The sequence below is a fragment of the Numenius arquata genome, chromosome 20, assembly GCF_964106895.1.
Source record: "Numenius arquata chromosome 20, bNumArq3.hap1.1, whole genome shotgun sequence".
Taxonomy (NCBI): domain Eukaryota; kingdom Metazoa; phylum Chordata; class Aves; order Charadriiformes; family Scolopacidae; genus Numenius; species Numenius arquata.
This window is the reverse complement of record NC_133595.1, coordinates 8,742,781-8,764,109: the sequence shown is the minus strand read 5'-3', so window position 1 is coordinate 8,764,109 and position 21,329 is coordinate 8,742,781. Positions and strand designations below refer to the sequence as shown.

The 21,329-nt window shown below is 60.8% G+C and overlaps 3 protein-coding genes across 4 annotated transcripts in view; 2 read left to right on the top strand and 1 right to left on the bottom strand.

The window, feature by feature from the left end:
• Window positions 1-1,038: 1,038 nt before the first annotated feature.
• On the bottom strand, window positions 1,039-6,401 carry RNF207 (ring finger protein 207). Of its 2 annotated transcripts, none has more exons than XM_074161812.1 (17): window positions 6,031-6,401; window positions 5,734-5,866; window positions 5,505-5,649; window positions 4,895-4,976; window positions 4,749-4,824; window positions 4,540-4,665; window positions 4,347-4,393; window positions 4,146-4,218; window positions 3,983-4,051; window positions 3,756-3,824; window positions 3,519-3,640; window positions 2,286-2,475; window positions 2,016-2,201; window positions 1,882-1,933; window positions 1,674-1,791; window positions 1,521-1,601; window positions 1,039-1,433 (listed from the first exon to the last, which is right to left on the bottom strand). In XM_074161812.1, the coding sequence occupies exons 1-17, from the start codon at window positions 6,219-6,221 to the stop codon at window positions 1,271-1,273; spliced, it is 1,923 nt and encodes a 640-aa protein (XP_074017913.1). In that variant the 5' UTR covers window positions 6,222-6,401; the 3' UTR covers window positions 1,039-1,270. The 2 variants fall into 2 exon arrangements, with proteins under 2 accessions (XP_074017913.1, XP_074017914.1); XM_074161813.1 differs by having other exon boundaries at window positions 1,047-1,337.
• A 1,460-nt stretch (window positions 6,402-7,861) lies between these two features.
• Window positions 7,862-10,666, top strand: RPL22 (ribosomal protein L22). The gene is made up of 4 exons (XM_074161496.1): window positions 7,862-7,918; window positions 8,375-8,479; window positions 9,309-9,433; window positions 10,449-10,666. The coding sequence occupies exons 1-4, from the start codon at window positions 7,907-7,909 to the stop codon at window positions 10,591-10,593; spliced, it is 387 nt and encodes a 128-aa protein (XP_074017597.1). The 5' UTR covers window positions 7,862-7,906; the 3' UTR covers window positions 10,594-10,666.
• Window positions 10,667-10,962: 296 nt separating this feature from the next.
• Window positions 10,963-21,329, top strand: part of CHD5 (chromodomain helicase DNA binding protein 5) — a 30,916-nt gene continuing 20,549 nt past the window's right edge. The window contains exons 1-6 of the mRNA XM_074161488.1: window positions 10,963-11,105; window positions 12,420-12,550; window positions 16,297-16,476; window positions 17,310-17,428; window positions 17,635-17,873; window positions 19,179-19,303. Coding sequence (XP_074017589.1) covers window positions 11,042-11,105; window positions 12,420-12,550; window positions 16,297-16,476; window positions 17,310-17,428; window positions 17,635-17,873; window positions 19,179-19,303 — 858 coding nt within the window. The 5' untranslated portion in view covers window positions 10,963-11,041. The remainder of the gene's footprint in view (window positions 11,106-12,419; window positions 12,551-16,296; window positions 16,477-17,309; window positions 17,429-17,634; window positions 17,874-19,178; window positions 19,304-21,329) is intronic.

The following is a 21,329-nucleotide window of genomic DNA, read 5'->3' as shown; positions in this document are numbered from 1 at the left end:
GCTGCACGGCCACTGAGAGGGGGCGAATTCTCCCTCTCACCTCGCTTCGCCCGCACAGAGCCTGTCCTCCGGCAGGCTTGCTTTGTGTTGCAGAGTGTGTTCTGCGCAGAGCATCAGCCTAACGCCTTCGCCCGCAATTTGTCTTTTACCCAGCATGTTTTTAGCTTGGGAGAAAAGAGCAAATGTGACAGTACACCAGCCGGAGAGCACTGGTTTGTCTGCATAGTCGCTCGTTGGCTCCTGCTCGGGCTTTTCTGTGCCTACAGCTTGCATCCTCGTGGAAGCTGCAACGGGCTGTTGTAGCCAACGTCCCTGACCTGCTGTTGTAGCCAACGTGCCTCAGGCAAGTTAAAAATTAACTTAATTTTTTTTTGTAGGCACTAACATTTCTGCTGTGAACTTGCACAACTGCACTTTGAAACAAACAAAGCAAGTGATGGCCACTGGGGTTTGGTGTGAGCTGATGATGGAAACTAAGCTTTATTCTCTGGTTATTCTGTGTAGTGGGTGCACCTCAATGCGAACCGGTGAGAGCGTGCCAGCGTTGGCTCCCACCCCATTCCAGGGGCAGGCTCTGCCCGAGGCGGGATGCGCTGGCACCAAAGGAAAGGGGTGAACTTCACCTACAGCCAAATCTCCACAGCCCTCTCCGTGCTTTGGGGATCAGCAGCCTCTCCTCACCTTTTACTTTCCTGACTCCTGTGACTGGAAGCTGGGTGAGGAGAGGGGAGCTCACCAGGGCTGGGAAAGGCGGCTGAGCCTTTGGTGACGAGCTGGACTCGGCTGTCACAGCCTGCCCCCCCGCCCCGCCGGGGTCTGCAGGATTTCCGATGGCCCAGGCACACAGGGAGCAGAGCCCCCCATTGCAGTCCCCTGCCTGCCTTTTGGCTCCACTGTCAGCGGTTCACAGCACACTCTGAGACCCTGCCGTGAGCTCCTGGCTCTACCCTGCACCAGGGTTTGTTGAGGGTTTTCTTTTTCCCCCATTTTTGCAAACTTTGTGGTTTTAAGAGCAGCTGGATGCCTCGGAGCCGCAGAATCAGGCAAACACATGCGCTTGCGCCCTTTTATTTCACTTTAACACACAAGAGGGAGAGAATAAAGACAATTACTTTTTCAGATGAACAAAGTCGCCCAAAGGCAGGCTTTTGATACGCTGCAGTCACTGTGTGCCTGGGCTGTGTTTTCCTCGCTCGTGGCACAAGGCAAGAGGAGCCGGTTGACAATGGCTTGTGGGCACCAAGTGGCTCCGTGCGCTCCATGTCAGGCTCTACGGTGCGAACTCTTTCCGGGCAGCGCCCTCGGCCCTGCTTTTCTGCTGGCCCCTGCAGCCGTCTCTGCTTTGTGGGGAGGGGTCTCTGGAGGCACCGCTGGGCTCATAGCCCTCCCCGGGGCTGGCCAGAGCCCCCTCCTTGCTGCTGGGCGAGGCGTCCCTGGGGAAGGGAAGGCACCTCGGCAGGATCAGTGGCTGGGAAAGGGCGTGGGGGGAATTTGGCACCCGGGTGCTTGCCGTCGCCTACCTTGGTGCCCCTTCGCTGTCGTCGCAGATCTTGAGCAGCATCAATGCCTGTTCCTCCTTGGGCTCCCGGGGCTCCTGCAGCCTGCGGCGGGATGGCCATGAGCCACAGCCATGTCTCCCCCTGGCCCCGAAAGATCCCCCTGGCACCTCTCACCTGGGCTCCAGCCGCTCCTTCACCTTGGCGATGGAGCGGACGTAGGGTGCGATCTGCTTGGTGATGGTGGTCAGGCAGCTGTTCTCCTGCCGCAGCTGCAGCAGGTCGTGGAGCTGGGCTGGGGGCGAGAGGAGCGGGCTGTGGCCACGGCAGCCCCCCTGCAGCAGACAGGGGGGGCTTGGGGCTGCAGGAACGGGGTCACCGGTACCTTCATAGATCTCCTGCTCGTTTGCCACCCGCTGGTACGTCTCCTCCCAGACCTGGAAGGGGGAGAGGGAGCTGGTCAGCGTGCCATGGCGTGGCACGGGGGGACCCTGCTTTGCCGGGATGCGCCGGCCGTACCTCCTCGAAGACGCTGCGCATCATCTCCACGGCGGAGTAGTGAGCCGCGATCTGCACATCCATCTGCAGGGACTTCTGCAGGATCTCGCTCATGATCTCCGTCTTGATGAGCGAGTGGTGCTTGGTGAGGTCGCGGTGCAGCTCCTGCACCTGGTCCTTCAGGCCCTGGATCTCCGTCTGCAGCATCTGCGGGGGCCGGGGGGAAACTGTGGCATGAGCAGCGCCCTCCATCCTGTCCCACCCCATCCCGGCCGGACCCCCGCTCCCTACCCGGTAGGTGTTCTCGTAGTTGCGGCAGTGCTCGGCGAAGGGGGTCTCTCGCCCCTCAGCCAGCAGGACCTTGGTGCTGATGTACCGGTGCATCGTCGGCTTCCGCACCATGGGGCCGCTGGACATTTTATCGCCGGCAGGGGGGCAGCCGGGCACAATGAGGGTCTTGGAGCATTGGCCGCCGGGGAGCCTGTGCAGAGAGGGCAACAGTGGCGCTCTGCAGGCGAGCAGCGGCAGGGGCGAGGTGCCAGGGGCCACGCCGCCGGCTCAGCCCCACTGCCCCTCACCCCCGGGGAGCCTGGGGACGCGCCAGCCCCACACGTCCCTTCCCTGGCACACGGGGTCAGTCAGAAGTGCCTTTCCTGCCCCGAAAGTCAGGTTTCTGTGGGCTGCTCTCCCCACGCCCATGGCTTTGGGACCAGCTGCGGTGGGGAGAAGGCAGGAGCTGAGCTTGGCGCACTCCGGGCTCTAAAGGCAAGGATGCGGCTCGCTCCCTCACCGCTGGCATCTCCTGGCCCCTTGGTGGGTGCTGCTGCCGCTGCATCTCCCCCCATTCCGCAGCCTCCCCATGCTTCCCGCCACCCCAGCTCTGCTGCCCCACCGCCATCGGTCCTACCGTGCAACGCCACGCTCCCCCTGCCCGCGCCGGGGCCAGCAGCCCCCAGGAGCTCAGCCGCCCTGCGGTGCCGAGCCCGGCTGGGGGTGAGGAGCGGTGCCCATGGGGCAGCAGTGCCCGTTTGTCCTCTCCGGCCGGGAGCGCCTGGCAGAGCCAGCATCGCCGTGACATCAACGGGCCTAAATATATCCCGGGTGAGGAACGGCCGGGCAATTCCCTGAAATTCTGATAAAAATAGTGGCGGGCAAAGAGGCTGCGGCGCCGCGGGCGTGCGGGCGAGCGGGAGCTGGCCCTGGCGCAGCACCCACGGCAGCGGGGACAGAACTCGCTGGGGACGGTGGCGGGGGGGCAGGCTGGGGAGCGGGGTGCTGGCTCATCCGGGCGCCCCACTGCCCACCCTGCTGCCCGCCTCACTTCCCAGAAGTGTCACTTGAAGCCCCCGTGCCTGTCGTTCGTCAGCACAGCTGTGATCCACGATGTCCCCACGTCACCGCCGAGGTGACAGGCTCAAGGGCAGCAGCGGGGGCAAGCTTGGCACTGTGGGGGCCCCAGCAGGATGCCCGGGGGGACGTGTGGCAGGATGTGCCCCAGCCCCGGCTGCGATCCCAGCACCTCACATGTTTGCGCCGGCGATGCCAGGACCGATGGTGCCGGCACTGCCCACCACGGAGCGGCGGGGGCTGAGCATCAGCAGGGGCTCCAGGCAGCGGGCGAACTCTGCCCGGTACTCGCTGTTGATCTGAGGGGCGAGATGGGGCCGAGCGCGGCTGGGGCCGGGGCAGAGCCGACAGCCAGGGCTGCCCGTGGGGTGCTGCGGGCAGGGGCTCGGCCCCAGGTGGGCGGCTGGGCTCTACCTTGCTGGTCTGGGCTGGCCGCAGGCGGTGTGGCAGCTTCACAATCCGCTGCAGCCTCTCCATCAGTTGCTGAAAGGCAGTGGCGAGGTGCAGTGAGGGGTGCCCGGGAGCCTGGCACCACCGCAGGGTGCACCAGCCCCCCCCACAGCACTGCGGTGGGGCGCAGCAGTGTCCCCCAGCGCCACGGCAGGATGCTCCTGCCATCCCACAGTGCTGGCACCACTCACGTAGCCCAGGTCCAGGAACTCGGCTTTGTTGGCGGAGCTCAGGAAGGCTGAGCAGGTCACCAGGTGGACCTGTGTGTGTGTGGGGGGTCACCATCAGCACCCTGTGGTGCTGGGGCAGCCCAGCTCCTGGGCCAGGGCACCCCTGCCCAGCCTGGGGCCCTACCTGCAGGGTGGGCAGCAGGGAGGCGAGGTGTGCGAGCTGCTCCTTGAATGCCTTCTCCTTCTCCTCATGCTGGCTGCAGCAGAGCAGGGACATGGCACAGCCCTTACAGGGCACCGGGGAGCCATCCAGCCCCAGGGCACCCCAACACGCCCCGGGACAGAGGGACACCCCTGGAAGGGAGCTCAGTCTGCAGCCCCTCACCTCTGAACGGCTTTCAGGAGCGTCTTCTTCCTCTCAGAGAGCTGCTCCTGCAAACGGTATGGCTGCCTTGTGTCCTGTGGCTGCTACCTGTCCCACAGCCACCCCGGTCTCCTCCTGCTGCCCTGGCTCTGCCCTGCTCGTGTGTTGGGCACCCATGGGTGCAGGGCACGATGTGTGGGTGGTTGCCCCGCACCTGCATGCGGCCGAAGAGGGAGTTGATGGCTGCCTCCTCCTCGCTGGCGCTGTTGCGCACCTCCTCGATCATGGCCTTGAGGAGGACGATGGCTTCGCGTGTGGAGGTTTGCAGCTCCTTCACGGCCTGCCCGGGGGGCGGCAGGGGGGCTGCGGCACTGCGGGCATCACCACAACCCTGTGCCCCCCCGCCGAGACCCGCTTGCCCACCATCACCGCCTGGTCCAGCCGCTCACAGCCCTGCATGTACGCTGTCTCGATGTCGATGCAGTGTGCCCGGCTCTCCCTGCGGGCAGGGCCATCAGGGCACGGGATGGGAGGAGGTACAGGGCGGGCACGGGGCCGGGGCTGCTCACCCCTGCATGTCCCTGAAGCAGTTGATGCAGAGCATGGACTTCTTCTCGGTAGAGAACATGATGTAGGGCTCCTCATGCAGCGCTGCAAGGGACAGGGACATCGGGCAGCCTGGCACAGCACGGCATGGCATGGTGAAGCATGGCAGAGCACAGCATGGCATGGTGCAGCACGGCATTGTGCAGCACATTGCAGCCTGGCACGGCATGGCATGGTTCAGCATGGCATGGCATGGTGCAGCACATTGCAGCCTGGCACGGCACAGCGTGGCATGCTGCAGCATGGCAGAGCATGGCATGGCATGGCATTGTGCAGCACATTGCAGCCTGGCACAGCATGGCATGGCATGGTTCAGCATGGCAGAGCACGGCATGGCATGGTGCAGCATATTGCAGCCTGGCACGGCACGGCGTGGCATGGTGCAGCATGGCATGGTGCAGCACATTGCAGCCTGGCATGGTGCAGCACATTGCAGCCTGGCACGGCATGGCATGGTTCAGCATGGCATGGTGCAGCACATTGCAGCCTGGCACGGCACGGCATGGCATGGTGCAGCATGGCAGAGCACGGCATGGCATGGTGCAGCATGGCGTGATATGGCACGGCACTCACGGCACTTCTTGTGGATGTCCTTGGTGCGCTTGGAGAGGGAGACGATCTCATGGCGGGCGAACATCTTGGCGCGGTGGGTCTCCTCGCGGCATGGGGCGCAGAGGGGCTGCCCGCAGGTGTTGCAGAAGTACATGGTGTCCAGCTCCTGTGCGGGCGGGGGGGGGGGGCAGCTGGTGGTGGGCACAGCTCTGGCGGGGGTCCCCTTGCCCACACACCCCGCTGCCCTCACCGCCTTGGCACAGTGCCGGTCGCAGTTGGCACACTGAACGTCTTCCTCGCCGTCGGCCGAGCTGTCCACCAGGAACTGCAGGAGCCGGTCCACGGGGGGCAGCCCTGTGCCCCCCCTCACCACCGAGGGGTGCCTGCAGGGACGGGATGGAGATGGAGATGGGATTGGGATGGGGATACCCACCCAGGGCAGGTGGGGGCAGCTCTGGGCACACTGGGAGCGGTGCCACGAGAGGCTGCCGACCACGTGCTGCGTGCCCCAGCCCCCGTGTCCCCCCGGGCAGGGTGGGTCCCTTACCCGCAGAGCGGGCAGCGCAGGCGGCCGTCGCTGGCGCGGCCCCGCAGGCAGCTGGCGCAGAAGTTGTGGTAGCAGTCGAGCAGGCAGGGGTGCTGGTAGGGCTCGTGGCAGAGCAGGCAGACCAGTGGGTGGCAGTTGGCCTTCTCCAGCTCCGAGCAGGTCCCCAGCGGGGAGAAGATGCCGCCGGCCATCTGCAGGGCAGAGAGTGGCCCCCCCCCCGCACCCCACTTCACCCCCTGTGCCCAGCGAGCCCCGCTTCGCACCAGAACCGTGGCCACCGTGCAAAGGATGGATCCTGCCCCCGGGGCCTGCGAGCTACCGCCTATTTTTAGGTTATGAGCTAAAGCACGAGCTGCCCCCGAACGCGCCCCTTCCCTCAGGCTGGGGGGCAACAGGGCCGGGTGGGATGGCCCCCGCAGTGGGGTGTCCCCCTCGGCAGGTGTCCCCAGAGCAGGAGCATCCCCTGGGATGGGGTGTCCCCTGCAAAGGAGTATGCCCTGCAGCAGAGCGTCCCCCAGAACGGGGGGAGGGATGCTCCAGCGCTTGGTGTCCCCCAGGAGGGAGCATCCCCCACAATGGGGTGTCCCCTGCCCTGGGGTGCCCCCTACGATGGCAGCCCGGCAGCCAGTCACCCCACATGCTGGGGAGCCCCGGGTGCAGGGGGGCACTGTGGCCGGGGTGAAGGCTTTACCTCTCCCTGTCTGTAAGCCGGGGGATCGGCCGTGCTGAGCCGTGCCGCTGCTCCCTGTGCGCCGGCTGGAATGAGAGCGATGCTGAGGCAGCAGGGCCCAGCCGCCCCCGTGATGCGGGGCCCCCTGGCACTGCTGGATGGCTGCCACACCACGGCCCAAAAATAGCCCCCTGGGCTCCTGAGTGGCCGGCATCAGGGACAGCCCTCGGGGTGTGGGGACAATGGACTGCGTGGCCCTGGGGTGCACCTGGGCTGGGGGGACATGGGCATCCATGTGACCTGGTGACGATCCCCAGGGGGGTGAGGGTGCACCCTGTGGGCAGTGAGCGGGGTGCACGGACATGTGCACCCCACAGGCAGCGAGGCACCCTGGGGTTCAGGGGTGTTCCAGCAGGCAGCGACTGGGGTGCAGGGACATGTGCACCCCACAAGCACCCTGGGGCGCACCCTGTGCTCCAGAGAGCCCCAACCCCTCAGCCCCTGCCAGACTGATCCCCGGTCCCTGCTGGCCCCGATCCCTGGTCCCTACTGGCCCCGATCCCCTGATCCCCGGTCCCTGCTGGCCCCGATCCCCGATCCCCTCCCCCCTGGTCCCCCGATGTCCCCAGTCCTCCAACCTCCCGATTCCCCGACCCTCTGATCCCTGCTGGCCCCGATCCCTTGATCCCCGGTCCCTGCCGGCCCTGGTCCTCCGATCCTCCACCCACCCGTTCCCCTGCCCCCCAGGCCTCCAACCTCCCCGATCCCCAGATCCCCCGGTCCCTGCCCTTCCCGATCCCTGGATCCCCCCGTTCCCGCCGCCCCGATCCCCTCCGGCCCCGCCCACTTCCCCACGGCCCCGCCCCGTCCAACCACAAAGCCACGCCCCCTCCCTGCCCGCCGCGCGGAGCCAGGCAGCACTAAGCGCTGGTGGGGCAGGCAGAGGCGGTGCGTGGGAGGATAGTGGGGAGGGGCCGGAAGCCATCGACGCTCTCGGCGGTGGGGTGGTCTGGCCTGCGCACGGCGCGGGGAAAGGGAAGGAGGGGTACGGCGGCCAGTGCGCATGCGCCCTCCGCCGCTCCGCCTGCGCCCACACCGTGGGCGCAGGCGGAGCGGCGGAGGGCGCATGCGCACTGGCCGCCGCGGAGTGTTTCCGCGCATGCGCGCGGCGCGGCCCTCCCTTTTTGCCCCTTCGCTGGAGCCGCCATGGCGCCCGTGGTGAGTCTCTGCCGGCGGCGGGCGCCTGGCCGGGCTCGGTCCCACCCCCAGCCATCCCCGCACCGGCTCCCCGGACCCTGTTTTCCTGGCCTGTCCCCCTCCCCCCCGCCCCCCCCCTTACGTCCTCTTCCCACCCCCTCTTCCCCACCGGGGCCTACGCGTGGGGCTGGGCTTGGGCCTCCACCGGGCCCAGCCCGCCAAGCGCCGGGCGTGGAGGGCTGTGGGAGGCCCTTCCCTCTCCCCGCTGTCCCCGGACCGAATCCTGGACCAGAGACCCCTTTTCCGTTCCCTCCCACCTCAGGCCGGAACGCGGCCCGGTCCCCTCGCATCCCGGCTCCTCGCTCGGTCTGGCCCCTTCCTTCCTCCTCCCTGCCGCCCCCATGCCCGTTGCTGGCAGCCGATGCCTCACGGCGCGCTCTCTCTCTCTTTCTCTTTCTTTTCCTTCCTCCGCTGCAGAAGAAGCCCGCAGCGAAAGGTGGCAAAAAAAAGAAGCAGGTGTTGAAGTTTACCCTGGACTGCACCCACCCCGTGGAGGATGGTATAATGGACGCCGCCAACTTTGTGAGTGTGGGGCCTCCCCACTGCCCCGGGGGCCGGTGAGATGGCCCCGGCTGCCCCCAGCGGGTGTTTCGGGGGGGGGTGGGGGTGGGGTGGTGGGGGGCGTGTGCTCCTGGCTTCCCTCCCAACAGCCTGCTGGCGAGCGCGGCCCCGGCTGCCCCCACCGCCCCTGCTCTCTGATTCTGCCCCTCACCACAGCGCAGCGTAAAAGCCTGCAGTGCCAGTAAGCACCCTGGAGACAAAGGGAGCCCGGGCAGTGCCAAAGGCTGCCAGATATTTATTGTTTTAAAACACTTTGTAGTTAAAGCATAAGCGTTTTCCCTGCCTATCAAGCAGTATTGCCGTCCGTCCCTCGTGGGGGGAGTTTCCCGTGACACTGTGAGGAGTGACGAGGGCAGGAAGCGCTGTGTTTGAGTGCTCTCTGATGAACCTGTTTTCATTCAAACTGTGCTCGGGTGTGGGTTTGGAGCACAGGGCTGTGGCCGAGGTGTGCCTGCAGGATCCTACCTCCGCCGTCACTCCGCTGGCTGTCCCCTCGGAAGGCAGGAAATGTGTCCCTGCTTCGTTAATCTGATGCGTTTGGGCTTGAGAACCTCACTTAGGTGCAGGTCTGAATGGGCTGGTCGGATTAATTGTGGAAAGCGCTGTCAGGCTCAGAGCCTTCCGGCTTGCAGGAAGGTGGCTTTCCTCTGCTTCCCTTGGACACAGCAGCACTTCTCTCTCTCCCCCAGCTCTAACAAAAACGCGGAGCGCTGCACACAGGCCAGCTGGGGAGGCCTTGTCCGGCGGGAGCTGGCGGCCCCGGCTCAGTGGTGGCGTTCCTCTCTTACAGGAGCAGTTCCTGCAGGAAAGGATCAAGGTGAACGGCAAAGCAGGAAACCTGGGTGGGGGCGTGGTGACCATCGAGAGGAGCAAGAGCAAGATCACGGTCACGTCGGAGGTCCCGTTCTCAAAGAGGTGAGGTGGTGGGGCAGCCCCTGTGTCCCGGCGGTGCCGGTTGCCATCCTGGGGCTGCTCCTGGTGTCCAGAGGCTGGTTGGTTGATGCTGGCAGTGGTTGGCCCTCAGCAGGGGATCATAGTCGTTTAGGTTGGGAAGGACCTTTAAGATTGTCAGGTCTGGTTGTTCAGATGGGAGCCTGGCTGGCGGGAGGGCCCGGTAGTGAAGAGATGTCTCAGTGCAGGAGTCGTGCCAAGATTCTTGGTGACATGTCACGTGATGCTCGGTGCAGTGGCTGCTTGTTCCCAAACCATCTTAGAGGGATCTGTGGTTGATATTCCTGCTGGGAAGGCCGGTGGGGTGGGCAGCTGGGGAGGAGGCGCAGCCAAATGGGTGTCAAGTGTGGAGTTGAGGGGTTGATCCGCAGCCGAGATCTTCCACTCCTTGTCCTGCCGGGCTCTGCCCGCTGCCGGGCCTTTGCCTGGCTCCGGTAAATGTGGTGTTTGCTGCGGCAGAGATGGCACGGTGAGGCAGCTGGAGGTCTGAAATGCTGGGAAGAGGAAACTGGTGTGTGGTGTCGGGACAGTGCCCTGCTCTGGTGGCACTCGCCGTTCGGCTGATGCGGTTTCTCCGTGTCGGGGCTGGGGGCACGTCCCTGCAGCCACCATGGGATCCTGCAGCCGTTAGCCGCCATCCCAGTGGAGATTCACCGCTGGCCTGGACATACGGTGTCATGCTCGGAGGGTGGGTGAGGGGAGGGAAGTGACTTCCTGGGCCCCGTGTGGCGGCATTGCCAGTGCCGTTCCCCCGGCGGAGGTGTTTCCCGGGATGTGCCTGATGGGATGTATCGCTCCCGGTGGAGGTGCGAGCCCATGGGAAAGGGGGGTTATGTTTGCAGAATCACCATGTGTGGGCTCGCAGCGGGGCAGGGCATCCCAAGGAGCCGTGGGGTGCCGGGGAGGAAGGCTGGGGGTCTGGAGGCACAGGACACCACCACCACCCCCCCCCCCGCCTCATCCAGGCTTCTCCCCGCAGGTACCTGAAGTACCTGACCAAGAAGTACCTGAAGAAGAACAACCTGCGGGACTGGCTGCGTGTGGTGGCCAACAGCAAGGAGAGCTACGAGCTGCGCTACTTCCAGATCAACCAGGACGAGGAGGAAGAGGAGGAGGAGGATTGAGCCGGCTCGCCGCCCGGCCGCCATTTTGTACAGTTTTGCTTTCCTGGAATAAACGGCGGGGAGAGTTGTTGATACCCCGCGCTCCGCTGGCGGGCCACGGGGAGGGCGGATTTGGGGGGATTTGGGGCTTTTCGGGGAGCGCCGGAGAAGGGACCGGGAGGGGGCGGGGCTTGGTGGGTGGAGGCGGGGCGTAGGACGACTGGGGGTGGGAGGGGCGAGGCTTAGGACGGAACTATAGATGGGAGGGGCGGGGCTTGGGAGTGGGTGGAGGCGGAGCTTAGGAGGGGACTATAGATGGGAGGGGCGGGGCCTGTGGGAAGTGAGGGGCGGGGCCGGGGGCGCGTCAGACGGGGTGGGCGTGTCGCGGCGGCCGCCATCTTGGCGCGGAGCGGCCTCGCCCGGCGCTGGGCCCCGGCGCTTCCGCCGCCCGGTGCCGCTGCCGCCCGGTATGCGGGGGCCGGCGGCCGGCCGGGAGCTGCTGGAGGACGCGGAGAACGAGGAGGACGTCTCGGGTAGGCGGCGGGAGGGAGAGCGGGCGGGTGGGGGGGCGCGGCGGCGGCGCCTCCTCCTCCTCCTCCCCCGAGGCGCGGCCCGGCGGGGGCAGCCGGCCTCGCCCTCCCGGGGTCCGGCCCGGCGCCGTCTCCGCTGGGCGCTGCTCCTCCGGCTCAGCCTCGTTATCCCGGGAAGGGGATGTGCCCGGGCCCGTTAACGGGCGGCCCCGGGGAGGGGGGTGTTCCCGGGCACGGCGGCTGCAGCTGGCAGCTCCCCGAGGGCTGGGCTCGTCCCCGGTCCAGGCTGCGCCCTCCCGCCCCCTGACCAGCCTCGGGGCGGCCCCGGCTCCCCGCCCGGCCACCCCGCCACTGCCGCGGTTTGCTCTCGGGGGCGGCCCGGGTCCTTCCCCGCGCCCCGGGGGGCCGCTCCCCCTCCTGGCTGCAGACCCCCTTCTCCCGCAGGACGGGGCCGGGGGCTCCGTGCGGTGCCGGTCCCGCCGGGGGTGGGCTCCCAGCGCTGCCCGGCTCCCGCCCTTCCCGGTGGATTCGGTGGAGCTCAGGCACCCGCCCTGGTGGAGCCTAAACCAGCTTGGAAGTCAAACAAGAGATACGTCCCAACGACTCCGGAGTGTTACTACTGTATAAGCTCAGAAATTAAAAATAAAAATACTAATGTAGGTTTTAAAGAAATGCAAAGCCCGGAGAGGGTGCTGGGACTCGCTGGCGCGTGCTGGGTTTGGGGAGATAATGATGATGGGAAGGTGAGGGCATGTGTTGGGGTTGGTGCCTCTACCCGGGGCTGGGGTCCCGGCATACGCAGCCCGGCTGGGTGCCCGTGGCACTCCCCGAGCGTGGAGCTGTGGCAAACCAACCTCCCGTGAGCTGTGGCACGTGTCTTCCACGCGAGGCCTTCCTCTTCCTCGTTCACCTTCTATCGAATCCATTTAACGAACTCTCCTTGGAGATGGGAAAGGTAAAAGCCGAATGCTCCCTAATTACCCACGGACCCAGATCAGTAAGAGCAGGCTGCGTGTGGGAGCCTCCCCATGCCCCCGTCTCCCGAGGGCGAAACACAGGCTGCCAAATCCTGGCGTGTTGGTGTGTGAGCGGCAGCGAGGAGCTGGGGTAGGGGCTCCTGGGCAGGACCACGCAGGGGCTCCCTCGAGGGGCAGCACTGGATCAGCTGCCGGTGAGAGGGCCTCCGGGAGAGGCCACGGAGCCCCGTGTCTCGCCTTAACGCTGCTGCTCAAGTGTGCTTCCTTGGGGATAAACGTGAACGCAGTGTCTTGTGTGCCTGTGCAGTCTGTCCGCATGAGCTGTCCCTTTTGTCCTCAGAAGAAGACGATGGGGTGCTGGAAGGACTGGAGGAGTTTTTTGCAGAAGAGCAAGTAGTCTTGCAGAAAAAAAAGAAATCCAAGAAGCTGAAAGATGGCAAAGCTGCCAAAATCAAGAGGAGGAAGAAAGAGGTAATGCTGCATGCTTTCACGCCAGGCTGGGGGGCTCCTCTCAGCTGGGGCGCAGAGGCAGGCTCCTTGGGGAGCTGCTGGCAAGCACCTCTCGGGTGTCTGTGGATGGAAAGGGTGGGTGTTATTGGGGTGTTCCTTTGCCGAGTGGGTGCTCTCCTGGTCCTGGGAGGTGACCCAGAGCCAGGGCATGAGCAGTTCTTGTCCAGCTCGGGTGCTCCGGGGTGGAAACCTGCCCTGTGAGTGGTCTCTGGAGGGCAGCTGGGGGGATGTCGGGTGTGTGGGATGGTACTTTCCGTCCCTGTTCGAAGCCCTCCTGCCCGCGCTGCAGTGCAGCACCTTCTTGCTGTTGTCTCCAGGGGCAGACGGTAAATCTCTCTGGCATGTCCTGTGCCAACGCAGCATCTGGGGCTTGTGTTTCTGAGGAGGGAGATGCAAACCACTGCGTTGGGGGCACGACTGAGGCAGGGCTTGGAGGTTTCTGTGGACATTGATGCTGACTGTGCTTGTCCAGGGCGTTTTTCAAGGGAGATAGTACTGGGGCTTCTAGGATTTGGCACGTGGAAGGGCTGTTGGGCCTCCTGTAGGAAAACAAAGAGGGGGCATTGTGTCCTCAAGGATCAGGCTTTCCTGAGGCTGCATCTGGCTGGAGCCGTGTGTTCTCTGCCAGGGCACTCAGCGTGTTCCTAGAGCAGGGCTCGCTGCCACGTTGTGCCGCGCAGGCTCTGCCCCTTGCTTTCCTATCCCTGGGCAGTGCCGGATGCGAGGACAGGACCAGACATCTTGTGTGGTGGCCTTTTTGGTGCCTAAATTGCAAATAGGCTGCTGGGAAGGAGGGGCGAACAATAGGGATTCTTCAGCCCCTTCCTTCCCCAGTGGCATAGTGACTGGTGAGAAGTGCGCTTGCCTGGCACAACCGGGCACATCCCCACCCCTTCCCTTGCCAAACCGGGGCTGAGCGATGCTGCTTTCAGCCGGCCATCGCCGCCGCTCCCCCTGGGATCTGTGGAAACAGATTTGCTTGATGAGGTAGTGCATTAAAAGTGCTTTTGCTACTGATGGGAGCACGATGAGCTGCTGATGTAACAGCAGCGGATTCCGTCCTCCACTCTGTTGCCTGCCAGCCTTTTTGCAGAAGTCATGGCCTCGAGGAAGCTTTTTCCCCTCCTTTGTGGCCATGGTGATGCTTTTCTTCTTCTGCAGATACCACACAAAGCTGGCTCAGGCCCTGTGCATCCCCGTGCCTTTTTCATGGTTGGACGCATTTTTTTTCCTACACTGCTTTTCTGTGGGGGGAAAAATAAAATAAACCCTTCATGTATTTTCACCTCTGTTCATTCTCTGTCAGTGCCAGCCTGCCTGAGCCCAGCAGCAACATGTGCTGCTTGTGCCGAGTCTGACTGCTGCCTTACAGGGGGTGGGGAGAAAATAACAGGCTGAACATTGAGTGTGCTTGATTTTTTTTAATTAATGCTTTGTGTGGGCAGTATTAACCAACCTCAGTCCCGCCTCTGGGAAGCTGTTCCCTTGTCCACTGAAGCCCATGAGAAGCTGGTGCTGTAGCTGTCAGTAGGCACCGAGCGGCACCTAGGCTGCATTTTGGGAGGACAAGATAAAAGATAGGAGGGCCCTTGAACAGGGCTTGCTTTCCCCAACCTCTTATTGCAGGGTTTTGTGGGGTGGGTGGACTTTCCCCAGCTAGAGGAAGGTGGGAATGAGGTGCAAGCCTGTGACGTGGGGCCAGTGCCTGCACTGTGACTGACTGACACCCTCTAGTCCCCTGTGCTTTGTCACTGGGGCATGGGGCAGGAGTGCTGCCACGCTGCTCTTGCACAGGATTTTCCCTGCACCAGCTGCAGTGGAACTCGCTTGGTTTGCGGTGACGCTGATGGAGCCCTGGTGCAGGAATCGATGCTGCAAGCCCCCAGAAAAATCTGCATGAAATAAGCAGGCTGTGGTTTGAACCTCAGCACATGGAGATGAAGGTCCTTGTCAGCGAAGGGAGCGGAGAGGGGGAATTTCAACCTGTACTGCAGCAGTTACCATGGCAACCAATTATTCCATGCCAAATTACAACTGTTTATAACCCCGCTGAAGGAGCGGCTGGGTTTGCTCTGAACCGAGAGGGACCAGGACTCCGTGATGGCCGCCGAGTGAAGCCCTTGGTTTGGGGCGTTCCGATGAACCCCCGTTACCGGGGCGGTGGCTCCGGGAAGGGGGGCCCGGGGCTGGGGAGGTTCGGGGGGGCGGCGGCACCGGTGGAGCTGGTCGCTGTCCGCGGTGCTGGCGCCGAGACCGAGAGCTGTCCGCGGTGCTGAACCCGGTTCTCCCGGCGGGGCGTCCGGGAGGGCTCTGCCGTCCGGCTCCGGAGTGTTCCGGGTGGGATGAAGGGATGCTCTAACACACGCAGCCTCTCCCAGGCTCTCTTCGGACCCTAATGCTCCGCCCGACACTCGTTAGGGTGGTAATGTGGCTGCTGCCGGAGTTGTGCAGTGGGTCACGGTCTCTGTCCCAGAAAGAATCCTAAATTCCACCTGACCGGTGTCCACTCTGCCTCTTCCCACTGTGGGGTAGCCATCTGAGCCTGATCCCTTCTGACTGCTGGGACGCAGAACGCATCCACCAGCCATCCAGCAGGCCCAGGCCTCTCTGAAGCAGTTGGCTCACCTTGCTGCTGAAGCTGTGTGTGACCAAGTCTGCATGGAGATGGGAGGTTTCATGTGGCTGCCTGTCTCTGCAAGTGAGGGAATTCAGCGAGGCTCACCTGACTTACTCTGCTCTCCTGCCTCTTTCAAGACTCTATACATCTATACCTCCTGTAGTTAAACAGTTCTACTGCAGCACATAGTGCCCAGCTTGGGCAGAAAACACAGTTCTCACTGTGGCAGAAGAACATGACTTTACTTGTGTGAAACCGTAAGCAGACATAAGATGATCTGTTATCTGTGTTACAGCAATTAAAAACATTGCCTAAATGTTGTCTGTCTGAAAATTTAGGGTCTTTCAGGAGCGTTTAGCTGCCTCTCAGAGGCATTGCTCTTTGCTTTACTATGCAGCTATTTTTAATATGCACATTCACTCACTTGGTTTGCTGTCTCCTGGTTTTCTGTTTATGCTGCTGCTCACCAGAACGGTACCCGAGTGCTGTGGTATTGCAGTGTCTGGGCACTTTCAGAGGAGCACGTTGCAATGTGGAGGCAGAGCAGGCATCCATCTGCACGGCTGTGCCTCAGCATTGCTGCTCTTGGCCAGCTTGGTGAACAAGTATTGAGACAAAAGCATGGAGGTTCTATTGCATATTCCTTGGCCTAGACAAGCTTTTCCAAAACACAGTTTTATCTGTATTACATGACCACCTTCTCTTCTTTCCGGTGCTTCCACAGTGTGTGGGTTGCCTTGTGTGAGTGGATGTGTTTATAGCACTCCTGGAAGGGAGGGAGGGAATGTCTCCACTTACAGGTGGGCTTTTGGGGCAGAAGGTTGGCTAGAGATCACAGAACTGCCCTAAAGAAATCCTTCCGCATAAACCAGGGGTTTCTTTCTGTCTGTCTCCTGTGATCAGATGCTTCTTGCAGATCCCAAATCTGATTTTCATGGTGTTTTCCCCCAGAGTAACAGCAGGGTTAGTCGAGGGAGAGCTGACTTTGGTGACGACAGCAGTTGCTTCGTGCTGGCTGGGAGGGTTTGTTGGAGCAGAGCAGGGGCGGGGGCAGGCCCTGCTCTTTCTCCACTGTCACTTTCCGTTTTAGGGGAGTAATGATGAAATGACAGACAATGAAGAGGAAATTGAGGAGAAATCTGAGAGTGAAGGGAGTGACTATTCCCCCAACAAGAAGAAGAAGAAAAAACTGAAGGACAAGAAGGAGAAAAAGCCGAAACGGAAGAAGAAGGATGAAGAGGAGGATGACAATGAGGATGGAGGTCTAAAGGTAGCAAAGATTCCTCTACCCTGAGCTGGTGCTAGAGCATGAGACCTCAAGGGGTGGCCAGGTCCCTGCAAGTTACCTCGTTCACAGCCGAGTCATGTTTTCTGGGCAGTCACCTTGTGCTGGTGGATAGGTTCCCCTTGTGTAAAGCATGGCAGCATAAGCAAAGCGCTCCCCATTGGGCTGACCGATTTAGCCACACGACGATGTGCGCTCGCAAGTCCTCACGGTACCTTTTGTGGGGATGAAGCAAGTGTGTTTTACTCTGAGGTTGGAGGCCTCGTCAGGTAGTTTGGCTCTTCTGACAAACAGCAGCTTCTCAGTCTGGGGCAGCTTGCCTTCTTGAACTGTCTGCCACCAGTGACAGATTCATGGCATCCGTCCACTGAACTTGGGGACAGAGAGTGGCAGAGCAGCTCGTGCTTAGAGGAGGCGGCCTCGGGGTTTCATGAGACACTTGCCCTGGGTTTGGTGAGGAGGAGATTGCAGGTGAGTGACTGGGAGGGGAAAGGTTGTATTTCCCTGTTGTTTATCTTACACGCAGAAGGAAACAGAGTTTCTTGGAGACATGAACCCTGCCAAGGCTTTGTGTTGTATTACATGGTACAGGGAGTATTTAGACAGTGACATGTTAATTTGCTCCTTGGAAATGTGTGAAACATTAGTTTGTTCAGCATTTGTGCATGCTCTGTTTTGTAAATCACAGAAACAAATCCCTGCCTGTCGCTGATTAGGGGGAGCGTTTGATATGGAGCACATGACAGACCCAGCCTTGCGCTGCTCGTCTGCAGAGCCATGGTCGTTTACGTTAATGATGTCTCTCTGTAAATCTACAGGAGCCCAAGAGCTCAGCCCAGCTGATGGAGGAGTGGGGCCTCGATGATGTGGATTATGTTTTCTCAGAAGAAGATTATCATACTCTGACTAATTACAAGGCTTTCAGCCAGTTCCTCAGGTAGGAAGCTGTGGGTCTGGGTGGGGCTTTGTGTGGTGGTTGAGGTTCGGGCATTGCTCAGACAAGTGGGTGAACTTGTAAAATAAATTCTGCTGCTGTGAGGCCCGCACTGCTGGGGCATTTCTTGGGCTGAAGTACCAGCACACGGCAAGCAGGAGCAGATGCGCAGTGAAGCTTTCCTCTTTTCCCTCTTCCCTGCCCTGCAGGCCTCTGATTGCCAAGAAGAACCCCAAGATCCCCATGTCCAAGATGATGACCGTGCTCGGTGCCAAGTGGCGAGAGTTCAGTGCCAACAACCCGTTCAAGGGCAGCTCGGCAGCAGCGGCCGCAGCGGCTGTGGCTGCAGCCGTAGAGACCGTCGCGGTTGCCCCACCGCTGGCCACCAGCCCCCAGCAGTCTGCCATGCCCACCGTTGTCAGGAAGGCTAAGACCAAGGAGGGCAAGGGTAGGTGCCAGCCGCGGTGGGCTGCGCAGAGGGGCTGCTCTCACCGGTGCCGTGCTCTGCAGAGCTAGCCAGCCACATCGTCAGGCTGGAAAAGGTGGCAAAGCATGTCCAGGCAGGAGATGTGCTTCACCAACCCGGGGAGGCGAAGGTAGTGCCAGAGACATGTCTGCAGCTCCCGTTTCCCTTGCAGAAGTCCTAAAGGTGGCTGTGTTTCATTTACCATGTCAGATCACCCTGGCCACCTCTGGACCTTCTGGACTTTTGGCAGTTTATGGCAATTAATGCTCAACTTCATTCTTATATCTTAAATAAGTGGTTGGGCCATGTATTTCTGTGCCATTTTCTCTCCTGGGGGATTCTGCAGGGTTGTAAAGCCCTCCAGAAACCAGCAGTGTCCTCAGAGTCCAAGCTGAAGAGGATTTGTAGGTTAGCAAGGCTGGAGCAGAGGTGCGTTGGCAAAGCTGGTGTGGTCTGGCCAGATGAACGTGCACCATCTGGCAGTTGAGCCAGGTACTTTGTGTCTGAGGTGGCAAGAAGTTCAGTGATGGAAAGGCACTGGCAGTAAGGCTGCAAGTCTTTCTCAGAAAAAAGGATTTATTCTCCTGGCAGCTGGGTAAAAGGCGACTGTTTTCAAAGCCCTCTTGCAGGGAGCGAGCCAACCATATAAATCTGCAATAACTCCTCTGGAAACAGTCTGATTTGTATTGAAGGGGTCTCTTGCTGTTAGCGTCTTCCTGTTTCTAGTGGCAGATTGGTGCTGCTTTCCCCACGCTTGGGAGGGGCTGTGGAAAACACCACAGAAGCTGGACAGTAGTGGAAAAGGGAGGGATCTCCCTTTGCTTGTGCTGTGTTCCTCCTCGGGAAGGTTGCTGTTCCACTTGTGCGGTTGTCAGTTCCTGGTGCCTCGAGATGTTTGGAGCGAGCGGCTCAAATGACCGGGAGAGCAGTTTGAGGCAGCCTTCTCGCGTGGTGGGCTCAGCGCCGCGTTCCTGCCTCTCCGTGGCCGCCTCTTTTCTCCCCACCTTGCAGAGCCCTGAATCCCTGTTTGGCATTTGCCACCCCGTGAGCTGCGGTCCCTCTCCGGGATCCCTGAGCAGGTGCTTTTCTCCCCCAATTCTTCACAAGCGCTGGGTCTGTTCTTGCAGCTTTTTGCCTCAAAGCAGGTGCTCTGTGGACAGTGCTAGCGGCTGCCCTGCTCCCCAGGGCGCCCAGTGCTCTCTCATCCTCCCTGTAAATCCTGGGGTTGGGGTGGGGATTTGGGGACAGCTGTTTGTAGAGTACCAAACAAGTCTTCTGTTTCTCCAGGTCCAGGCGTGAAGAAGAAAATCAAGGGCTCCAAAGACGGGAAGAAAAAGGGGAAGGGGAAAAAGATGGCAGGCTTGAAATTCCGGTTTGGAGGAATCCCCAGCAAAAGGAAAAAGGGCTCCTCTGTAAGTGTGCGCTGCCTTTTTCTGCACGGGGCCTTGGGTGTGGGGGGCACAGCGGGGAAATGCCGGCACAAGCCCTCCCCTAGAAGCCCCCTAGAGTAGGGGTGTCACAGCCTGGTTCATTCCCCTCTGCGAAGCACCAGTCTCCCATCAGCGCGTTCATCGTTTTGATAGAGAGCTGTGTCCAGGCTCAGATTTGTGAAGATGTCGCATCTGCGCATGATTTCTGCTAAAATCATGTAACCATGCTTACTCTCAGTGATTAGGTTGGTAATGCCATCATTTCAGATTTCATTTGCAAAGGAATTCTTCAGGGCTTGCACTCCAGCTGAACCATATGTCAAAGAGAATTATCGAAAGCTTTAATTACGTTAGCACAGCCTGCCTCCGGGCTGCTGTGATCCTGCAGCAAGCCCAGGGGTACCCGAGCTTCTTCTCTTACTAGAGCACGGCAGCAGGGCTCTACTGCACTTTGTGTGCTGGGCTCTTGTCAGCACACGAGTATCAGGTGCGTTTTAAAGAATAGCAGAATATTTCAAAGAATAAATCTCTTAAATATCTATTGAATAGGGGTGGAACTCTTGAGGGTCTTGATAAAATCCCATTGATCGAAATCCCATTAGTTCACCCTTATTGGACTCTAGCTTTAGTTGACAGAACAGGTTATAAATACCTTTGTGCGTCGGAGGTGGAGGTGGAAGGAGCAATCCGAGGCAGCCACTCCGTCGTGGTTTAACCCCAGCTGGCAGCTAGGATCACGCAGCCGCTCACTCCCTCCCCTCCTTCCTCCAGCAGGACAGGGAGAAAAAGGGAAAAACCCCTCATGGGTTGAGGTAAAGACAGTTTAATAGAACAGCAATGGAAGAGAAAAAAAAAAAATAGTAAAGGAATAAACAAAAAAAAGTGATGCAGTACAATTTCTCACCACCGATGATCGGTTGTCTAGCCCGTCCCAAGCAGTGATTGTGGATCCCAGCTCCTTCAACCCCCATTTACACACTGTGTGTGTGTCTGTGGTGTGGAATATCCGTGCGGCAGCTTGTCCTGGCTGTGCTCCCTTTTGGATTCTGTGGGGAGCTGAAAAAGTCCTGGACTCAATATGGGCATTGCTTAGCAACAACTAAGACAATATATGTTATCAAAATTATTCTCATACTAAATCCAAAACGCAGCAGCTACTGGGAAGAAAATGAGCTCTATCCCAGCTGAAACCAGGACACACTCGCTGCTGTGTTTTTTTCAACTCGAAAAACTCAATTTTTTTCAACCACACATCACAGAAAATTCACCCTGTCTCTGGGTGCGCTCCAGATCTGCCCACTTGTGTTTCTGGAAGTTACAAAGAGCTTGGGCTGGCTCCTGCAGCTGGAGCGCTGAGCACCCGGTTGATAGCGTGCAGATCAGGGATTTGCATGCATAAATCTCCAGAATAAGGATTCAGATGTGGTGGTACGTTTTGACGCCATTGGGTGCCGGTTCTGCTTAGCTCCTTTCATGTTGTAAGGAAGGTCAAGCGTGAACGCCTACGTGCAGGCACACAGACGGGCTGACACGAGCTGAAATGGGCGTCAAGAGAGAGGCAGAGGGAGCAAAGTTCTGCCAGGCAGTGGAGAAGGGGGCCCCTGGCTGCCCAGGAGTGGGAGGAGGGGGCTGTCCCCCCACGTGTCCCTGTTTTGGGGGTCTGCACCCAGGGTGACGTTGTCACAGCAGCTCTCATGTGCTGAGCCCTTCCCAGCCTGCCTGGCCAGTGAAATCTCTGCACTCTGTGCCAGCGGGGACGGCAGGCTGCAGGGGAGACCCAGAGCCCACCTCTTGTCAGGGAGGCCAGGCAGGGAGTTGACACGTTGATTTATGCATTTTAAATGTGCTCTGAGATTTGCTGGGTGATTGCACGTCGACGGTGCTGTGAACTGGACAAGCTGTCCCTGTGCTGTGCTGAGCGGTGCACGGTAACCGCCTCAGGCTCTAGCAATAGTCCAGATCCACGCTGATTGATGGCCTGGCTGGGACATCGATCGGATAGAGGAGA

Coding starts and splice junctions, on each gene's coding strand:
- RNF207 (XM_074161812.1), bottom strand. CDS start 6,221: ATGGCCGGCGGCATCTTCTCCCCGCTGGGGACCTGCTCGGAGCTGGAG. Junction 4,219..4,346: donor CTCCTGAAAGCCGTTCAGAG/GTGAGGGGCTGC, acceptor GCTCTGCTGCAG/CCAGCATGAGGAGAAGGAGA. Junction 1,602..1,673: donor AAGGAGCGGCTGGAGCCCAG/GTGAGAGGTGCC, acceptor ATCCCGCCGCAG/GCTGCAGGAGCCCCGGGAGC.
- RPL22 (XM_074161496.1), top strand. Junction 8,480..9,308: donor TAATGGACGCCGCCAACTTT/GTGAGTGTGGGG, acceptor CCTCTCTTACAG/GAGCAGTTCCTGCAGGAAAG. Junction 9,434..10,448: donor GAGGTCCCGTTCTCAAAGAG/GTGAGGTGGTGG, acceptor TTCTCCCCGCAG/GTACCTGAAGTACCTGACCA.